This window comes from Gracilinanus agilis, chromosome 6 (genome assembly GCF_016433145.1).
Source record: "Gracilinanus agilis isolate LMUSP501 chromosome 6, AgileGrace, whole genome shotgun sequence".
In the NCBI taxonomy this organism is placed as follows: Eukaryota; Metazoa; Chordata; class Mammalia; order Didelphimorphia; family Didelphidae; genus Gracilinanus; species Gracilinanus agilis.
Window position 1 is genome coordinate 60,302,309 of NC_058135.1, and position 9,530 is coordinate 60,311,838.

Sequence of the window (9,530 nt, forward strand, 5' to 3'; positions counted from 1 at the left end):
CAGGGAGTTAAGGAAAAACAGGAAGCTGGAACAGAAGCCAGGAGTTTCAAGCCAATGAGTTCTGCAGGGAAATCAGAAGGCATGCTACCAAGGGCGTTGGCAAGATTATTGTCTGACACAATCAGCCTCCCTGAGGCCTCTCCTGTTTAAGGCAGTGCCATGAATTCTTTGCCCCCACCTTGCTTTGACAAGTTATGGCAGTCATGGACCAGCAGATGTCGATGTGTCCCCTCCTGACTCCCAAGCATGGGACTGCCAACTTTGGCCACAGTGGTACCAAGAGTTCCTTCCTAATTTAATAGCATGGGAATGCAATGCATTTCATTCACATGCTTTTTTGTGCCCAAGTAGTGTATGAATCTCCCAATTTCTTTCATTCAATGGATTGGAAGAACTACATTCTTGATGGGGCAATTAAACCAGATTGAACTACCCTAGGGGTTAACTGGGCATTTCCCTCAGCATCTATGTTGTAGCCTTCATCCCTTTTCATAGTTAGAAGGGAATGTGAGTAGCAATTTTGCCTAGGGACATAACATCATGATAATATAACCTACCTTGTTTCGTAGAAATCTGAGCACGATCCTGGGAAAAATACTAGTCTCTAAGAAATTAGGGCATTACTGAGCACCGGTTTGCTCAAGAAATGCTTCCGAAATAACATTTCTTTATGGGAACTTCCTGTTTAGTCCAAGTCTTTTCCAAAAATTCCTGGCTTATAGTCAAGCTATCAATCAATCAATGCTGGGCTTAGAGTCAGGAAGACTCATTTTCCCAAGTTCAAATCTCATACATTTACTATCTGTGTGATTCTGGTCAAGTCACTTAACCCTGTTTGCCTCAGTTTTCTTCATCTATCACATGAGTTGGAATAGGAAATAGCAAACCACTCCAGTATCTTTCCCAAGAAAACCTTGAATGTGGTCATGAAGAGTTTGGACACAACTTAAAAGACTCACCAATAAGAACAATCAATCAATCCACAAGTACTTATTAAGCATATAATAAATACTTAGCTCTTTGCTAGGAAATGGAGCTGATAAGACAAAAATGGAGGAGTTCCTGTCCTTGCCAAACATTCTATTGGACTGGGGGAGGCGGCATGGCCAGATATAAGTATTTAAATTTTTAAAAATATTTTATGTAATATATTGTATAATAAATATAATAAAATACAGTTTACAAAACATAAATATTTTATATAAAATTAAAATTGAGTTTAAAGATTATATGTAATTATAATTTAAAATATACATATAAAATATAATATACATATACTATATCATATAACATCTTATATTTATTATGTAATATAGAATAATATATTGCTATTTTATAAAATAAAGACAAGATACTTAGGAGAGGAGGCAGTAGTTGGTGGGGAGAATGGATCAGAAAGGTAGCAGGTAGAGGTAGAGCTTGAACTCTAGGAAATCAAGGACTGTAAGAGGTGGAACTGAAGAGGAAGTTCATTCTAGACATAGCAGACAGTCTGGGTGTGAATGAATAGAGATGGGACATGGAGGGTTATGTGTGAAGAACAATAAGGAATGAGGGAAACAGACATGGAAGAGCCTGAATTATAATGATAGACTTGGGAAATAATTATCCAGTCTCGGTTCTGGGATGGAGTCCTATTTAGAGAAGTTCTTCTGACTCTCTTATGTAGATCCACTAGATAGGTAATAGGAAAACTCTTCTGTAGCTTTCATCCTCCGACACACATTTTAAGCATGCAGTAAAACCCCTTCAGAACTTTCTTTGGAAAGCATCCCCTGGGTATCCATGATAACCTTTTTGAAAGTTTATTATCTTGGCTGTTTGAAATAACAGGGTACTATAATAACCTCAGCACTTTAATTCCCATTTATAACACATTTCAGACAATGCTTTTTGCTTCAGGATGAAACAGAAGAGCCCTTGTGAATCTCAGTGAGTAACTATGTATAAAGAAGATGACTCAGGCAACTGGAAAGACTTCTCTTCCATTTACACAGTTTTTTGGCAATAGCCCCATAAATGTTGAAGGGTTGAGGAGGGAAAGGAGGGAAAGGGAGTTCAAGAAAATGAATAAAACATAGAATCACTGAATTGTGGAGCTTATAGAAATCTTAGGAGTCATATAGTCTTAACTTTTCATTTGCTGATGAGGGAACAGATTTATAGAGGTTCAAGGTTACCCAGTAAGTAAAAATAAGAAATAGAACTAGCATCCCAAATTCTCCTGATTGTAGACTTAGTCCCATTTCTCCTCTACTATTCTAAATTCAGAGGTTAAAGATGGGCTGGTGATGCTGGATTAGAAATGTGTCCATAGGATACAATAGAGGGGGCAGCTAGGCGGCTCAGTGGATTGAAAGCCAATCCTAGAGACAAGAGTCTTGAGTTCAAATGTGACCTCAGATACTTCCTAGCTGTGTGACTCTGGCAAGCCATTAATCCCCTATTACCGAGTCCTTACCACTCTTCTGCCTTGGAACCAATACATACTATTGATTCTTTGAGAGAAGATAAGTTTAAAAAAATGACAGAGTGGAAATCTAGTACCTGTTTCATAAAGCTAATAATGCAGCAAAGCAGACTTTGAAGTTCTACGTAAATGCCATCATTATTTAATTTTTAATTTTTTTCTTTTTTAACACTTGCATTCTGTCTTAGATTAAATACTCTGGATTGTTTCTAAGGCAGTAAGGGACAGGCAATTGGGGTTAAATGATCTGCCCAGGGTTACCCAACTAGGAAGTTTCTGAAGTCAGATTTGAACCCAGGAACTCTTCATCTCTAATCCTTGCCCTCTGTCCACTGAACTACCTAGCAGTCCCAGTCATTATTTATTCATTCCTCCAAACTTGTTGCCCTGACATGTCTGATCTTCACTCTACCAGTCACTGTTCCCAGCTCATCAGAGACATAAATCCTATGAAATGAAATATTTCCTTTATATTATTGAAAAATGTAGCCTATACTTCATTATACTGAGCTACTGAGTAGGCAGGTACAGCTATTTAATGTCTACTTTATTTCATTGACCAGCAGATTTTTGAATGTAGTACTGAGGGTAGTATTTGGGAATTGGGGTGGGTGAGGTTGTTAAAAACTGTCAAATATAGTAGAGAGTGATTTCTGTCTGAGGGCTTATAGTCAAAGGAGAAAGTTATTGATTTATTTTATATTCCCAGAACAGAGATAATAAATTTACTGGGATTGTTTTAAGCTTCACAAAGACTCAGGAACACAACTTACTTGCTAGCACGGTCAGACATTTATTATTACCCATTCTAGTTCAAAAGAAAACAATTCCCTCAGAGAGGAAGGGGATGATGGAATGGCTAGAGAGAGAAAGTCAAGCTTGAAGGGAACAATAACTTTAACCCTGCAAAGGTGGGAAGTATTTATTCTCTACCCACCCTATTGTATTTTGTTTATTTATGTTTTATTCCCATCCCTCTTTTCTTCTAAACACTAAAATAATAGAAGTATAAATAAATATGAAACAATAAAAAAACTAAAAATAAGTACTTTTTTAACATATCATTTGATCTTTACAACAAGGTATGTGCTATTATTTTACTTAGTTTTAGGAAAATGAGGCAGACAGAGGTTAAGTGACTTGACCAGGGTTACTCACTTAATGTGTCTAAGGCCAGATATGAACTTGGGTCTTCTTGACTTCAGGTCCACACTCCATCATTGTGCCTGGCTGCCTTTGAGAGAAAAGAAGAACCAACAGGTTACCTCCTTATCTATGAAAATAGCCTTGTCCTTGAGAAAAGTGAGACTTTTATTCACTACTACAAAATGCTTCTTAGAATTTCCTGCAGCTTACATAGGTACAACTTAAGTAGGGTACAAATGTGCCAAACTAGCCTTGGAAACCTGGAGGTAGAATGAAAGCAAGTTCTGAAAGACATAGTAAATATTAAGGTCATTTTAGGTCTGTACCAACTCTGGGGTTGTAGACTGAGTTAAGAGACAAAGAACATGCCCCAGTTTCTCATTGCTACTATTGTTGTCATCACTATTTTCCTAAAATACCTAGATAGATCTGTGATCCAATCAAGGTGCATATCCTTCCCTCTTCTGAAGCTTACATCCTTTCTATGCCCTCTCATTCTTTACAGTTCTTGAGTATGTCCTTCCATAAATCCATCAGTCAATTAGGTAGTCAATGAATAAACATTTTTAAGCTCCTACTGTTTGCCAAACACTGTACTAAAGTGCTGAGACAAATAGAAAAAAAGGAAATTGTCTTTTAAAAAAAACCCAAATGAAACAGATTAACCATTAGCTAACTTTATTAAAAAGAAAACCAAGTTACCAGGGTCAAATTTTTTTGAAATCTTGATTATTATTTTTTAAATTTAGAATATTTTTCCCATGGTTACATGATTCTTCTCCCCTCCCAAAGCTGACAAACAATTATATCATTGTTCAAAACTTATTTCCATGTTATTCATATTTGCAGTAGAGTGATCTTTTAACATCATAACCCTAATTAAAACCCCCATTGAACCTTGTGATCCATCATATATTTTTCTAATGCATTTCTGCTCTCACAATTCTTTCTCTGAACGCGGATAGTGTTCTTTGTCCTGAGTTCCTCTGGATTGTCCTGGGTTATTGAATTGCTGCTAGTAGAGAAGTCTGTTACATTTGATTGTGCCACAATGCATCAGTCTCTGTGTACAATGTTCTCCTGGTTCTGCTCCTTTCGCTCTGCATCAATTCCTGGAGGTTGTTCCAGTTCACATGGAATTCCTTCATTTTTTTATTCGTTTCAGCACAATAGTATTCCATCACCATCAGATACAATTTGTTCAGCCATTCCCCAGTCAACGGATATCCCCTCATTTTCCAGTTTTTTGCCACCACAAAGAGTGCAGCTATAAATATTTTTGTACAAATCTTTTTCCTTATTATCTTTTTGGGGTACAACCCCAGCAGTGGTATGGCTAGATCAAAGGGGAGGCAGTTATTTAAAGCCCTTTGTGCATAGTTCCAAATTGCCCTCCAGAATGGTTGGATCAATTCACAACTCCACTAGCAGTGTATTAGTGTCCCAATTTTGCCACATCCCCTCCAACAGTTATCACTTTCCTTTGCTGTCATACTGGCCGATCTGCTAGGTATAAAGTGGCACCTCAGAGTTGTTTTAATTTGCATTCCTCTAGACAGGAGGGATTTAGAATACTTTTTCATGTGCTTATTGATAGTTTTGATTTCTTCCTGTGAAAACTGCCTATTCATGTCCCTCAGTGTCAAAAATCTTAAAGCAAAATTCACAATAAATAAAGAAGAAATAAAGGTAGTGTTGAAATTTATTTAGCTGAACCATATACTAGTAAAAAACCCCAACCTTTTAAAAATGAGTGTTTACAAAATATAAAATACCCAAATTAACAGAAGAAGAAATAGCTTAACCTAGTTTGAGAGAAAGAAATCAAACCAGCCATAAATGATCTTCCAAAGGGAAAAAACTCTGAGACTAGATGGATATATAAGTGAATTTTATCAAGCATTCAAAGAAAATTAATTCCATTCCTATACAAATTTCAAAAATAGCCAAATAAGAGATCCTATCATAATGGGTAGCTTTTACCATTTTTCTTTCTCTCTGACCAGAGGATGAGTCATTTTTTAAATTTCAATGGAATCATATTCAGTGATAATCAAGAAGTTCGAACCAATCCATCAATAAGCATGTATTAAGTCCCTAATATGGGCCAAAGATTATGCTAAATGCTGAAGACACTAAGAAAGGTAAAAGACAGTCCCTATTCTGAAGGAGCTCACAGTCCAATGGAGGAGTAAATACAGACAAACAATCTATATACAAGATAAATTAGAAATAATCAATTGAAGGAAAATACTAAGATTAAGGAGTATCCAGAAAGACTTCCTGTAGATGGAGAGATTCTAGAATATTTGATTTATTTTACTGAGCAGTATTTAGCATAAGCTACAGGATAGCATCCTTTGAATAGTGACCTATACTTCTGACCACACCTCTTCTGCATTTTTTAATGGGTTGGTTCTATTTTAAAATGAGGTCCAGGAACTATTCTTTGCAGAGTGTAATGATTCAATAAACATCAACTGATATATCTTCAAGTTCAAACATTTTATATTTATGCTAATACTTAAAATTCTTGAAAGTATGTCTTAGAGAAGATCAGATTTTCATTTAAGTTTCTATCTGAAAACTTGCCTAAAATCTGAGTTGTACCTAGTTGGAGGTGGGGGAAGGGAAATAATGTCCACCTATTTGTACAATCGTTGTTTTCCATGGTTCCATTTTCTAAAAGTCTCTACAAAATAGCCAGATTTAAAAAAAAACCCCACCATGTGTCTTTCAGCCAAGAAGCCCATTAGGAAATGTACAAGCAAGGCAAATTTCCATAGGAGAAAATTTAAGAAAGATATAGGTTGACTGAATAGTGTAAGTGGCTTTCTATTCAATATTTATTGAATACCTACAGAACAATGGACTAGGATCCACTAATGTGTCTCCTTTAAAAAATACCAATGAAAGCCATTTCAGTGAGCTCTTCTTATGGTAGAATCATTGCCACTATAATAGCAGTATCGTGCCTACCTCTTAACGTATTTTAATTTTTATGTTCTTTGGTGCTAAACATCCAAAATGGTGGTTTCTGTTTATTTGTCTTTGAATTTAGATCTGGTGTCTTTTTAAATGCATATACTGCTGTTACTAACTTGTTCCTCATTACTGACTGCTTGATGAAGCTAATAAATCATTGCTAACATAAAAGCCCTTGACAGGTTCCCAGCCTGCTGGGCAGGAGGCTTCAAACTGCTTTCAATAAGTACATTTTTCTAAACAACTTCATGGAAGAATAATTGATGAAAAAGAAACCTAATTGGTATCGAAGGGTAGGTTTCTCTCCATTAGTGCTTTCAGCCAAGCAAGAACAGAAATGTGAATTAATTGTATTGCATTTCCTTCCTTAGGGCCAATCTTCTGAATTACCGCTTTCCTCTGAACCTGACCTTGTATCTGAAAAATGAAAACGATTACTTAGCATGGCAGAGAGTCATATCAGCATTATCCTATATGACCAGCATGCTTGAGGATGATAGAGAATTGTACCCTATGCTTAAGGTAATGCTGATCATGTCATTGGGAAATTAATCTAATCATTAGTAGAGTGAGCTCTGTGTGATCCCATCTCCATTGCCACTATGAAGTGGAGATAAAGGTACAGGAACATCCCTTTTAAACAAACCATTTCTCTCTTATCGATAGTCCACAGAAAAGACTTCTGTATTAGGAGTTACGTTGTTAGAAGGAGGTTTCATTAAGGACAAGAAAAAGCAACAATTAGATGGTCTGCTAAGGGAAATGATAGGAAAATGAAGTCTCATCATAAGGGTCATATATTTGCTTAGGAGAATTGTGACATTTGGAGTCTCCGTTTTCTCCTTTTAAATATGGGGATAATAATTACACCTATCTTGTGGTAGCTGTGAGGAGCAGATAAGATTCCAAAAGTAAGGCAGTTTGTAAACCTTAAAATATGTACCTAGAAATAAATAAAGAAAATAGAACAGAAATAAGAGAGAGCTAGACAGACAGACAGACAGGAAAAGAAAGAAAGAAAAAAAGAAAGGCAGAAAGTTCTCTGATGTTTGCAGATTGTTTATGAAATGAGTGAGAATTGACCAAAGGATGAAGGACACTCATTTTTAATGGTTCTTTTATTTTAGGAATATCTTCAAGGTCGGGTGAAGCCTGTGGCAGATGCTCTGGGGTGGAAAGATGAAGGAGAACATCTCGAAAAGTTATTCCTTATCTATCTTTTGGTGTCATGAACATTTGATGATTTAATTTTTTAAAATATAATTACAACATTTAAACAATGACATTTGTTTTTTCCCTCCTTTTCAAAGATTACTTCGAGCCTCAGTCCTAGGGCTGGCATGCAAGATGGGAGATCCAGAAGCACTGAACAATGCTTCAGACTTATTTAACAAGTGGCAAAATGGAGAAAGGTGACTATTTATAATGTTTAATTTGCTTTATCTGTTGCTTCGTTTTACATGTATAAGTCATCTACTGCATTCAGTGGGTGTACCATGCATTGGAGGAGATAAAAAGGCATGGTCACTGCCTGTTAGAAGTAGTTGGTATATTGGCACAGTGGTTGAGGTGCTGAGCCTGAATTCAGGAAGACCCATGTTCAAATCTGACCCAAGATACTTACTAACATCGTCACCCTGGAAAGTCATGTAACCTCAGTTTCCCCAATTTTAAAATGGGGATAATAATAGCACTTACCAGGATTGGGTTTTTTTAAACCTTTACCTTCTATCTTAGAATTGATACTAAGTATTGATTTTTAAGGTAGAAGAGTAGTAAGGACTAGGCAATGGGGGTTAAATGACTTTGCCCTAGGATCATATCCCTACTAGGTGTCTGAATCCAGATTTGAACTCAGGTCTTTCTGGTTCCTGTCCCAGCTTTCTATCTAGTGTGACACCTAGTTGCCTCTAGAAAGATAATAAAGGAGAGAAAGAAAATTTCAAAAAGCCCTGCTCATGGAATGAAATGAATTCACTCGTTTTTCAGATGTTGAATTTGAGGTATTAATGGGCCATCCAAGTAGAAATTTCCTGTATATCACTGGAAATGCTAGCATGGCATTCAAGAAAGAGGTCAAAGCTAATGAAATAGATTGGGGAGTCATCTTCACTGAGATAATAGTCATGAAACTGAATGAAATAATCAAAGGAAAAGGGAGACAGACACACACACACACACACACACACACAGAGAGAGAGAGAGAGAGAGAGAGAGAGAGAGAGAGAACCAGAGACAGAAGGACAAGGACAGAGAGTCAAGAACTAAAACTTTGGAAACAACTTTGATTAGAAAATGAAAGAAGCCAGAGAAGAAGAAGTGAGCAAGAACAGTTTGAGAGGTAGAAGGAGAACCAAGAAAATGTGGTAAAGTCTTATAATGCAAAATAAATGTATAGAAACTGTACAAATGAAATATTGTTTCTCTTCTAGACAACCTGTGAATCTCCGACTTCTGGTGTACCGATATGGAATGCAGTTCTCGGGTAATGAAACTTCATGGAACTACACACTCCAGAAGTACCAGGATACTACTCTAGCTCAAGAAAAAGAAAAATTACTTTATGGATTAGCATCTGTGAACAACATTACTCTTTTATCAAGGTTTTTATGGCTTTTTATTAATTCTCCAAAAGGAATGTTTCTTTCTTAATTGAGATGTATATCATCTTTATTTTTCCCTACCTGAAGCATATAATAAATAATACAATGTAGCCATTATCAACAGGACATACATTATTTATTGGCTTTTGGGGGGGGGGGGAAGAGGGAGCAGAAATGTTGTGTTCCATACACATTCTCTTGTCAGCAGTTCCCCCCACCCACCCTACCTTGTGACCAAAATGTATTCCTGAGATGATTGACTAGAATCATTGGGGTTATAGTCTATGTCCAGGGAAGACATATATATATATATATATATATATATA

General features: G+C 36.4%; 1 protein-coding gene across 1 annotated transcript in view; it reads left to right on the top strand.

The window, feature by feature from the left end:
- LOC123252257 (glutamyl aminopeptidase) overlaps positions 1-9,530 on the top strand; it is a 117,658-nt gene that overhangs the window by 99,526 nt on the left and 8,602 nt on the right. Inside the window, exons 10-14 of the mRNA XM_044681646.1 lie at positions 4,122-4,128; positions 6,973-7,123; positions 7,729-7,802; positions 7,912-8,013; positions 9,034-9,240. Coding sequence (XP_044537581.1) covers positions 4,122-4,128; positions 6,973-7,123; positions 7,729-7,802; positions 7,912-8,013; positions 9,034-9,240 — 541 coding nt within the window. The remainder of the gene's footprint in view (positions 1-4,121; positions 4,129-6,972; positions 7,124-7,728; positions 7,803-7,911; positions 8,014-9,033; positions 9,241-9,530) is intronic.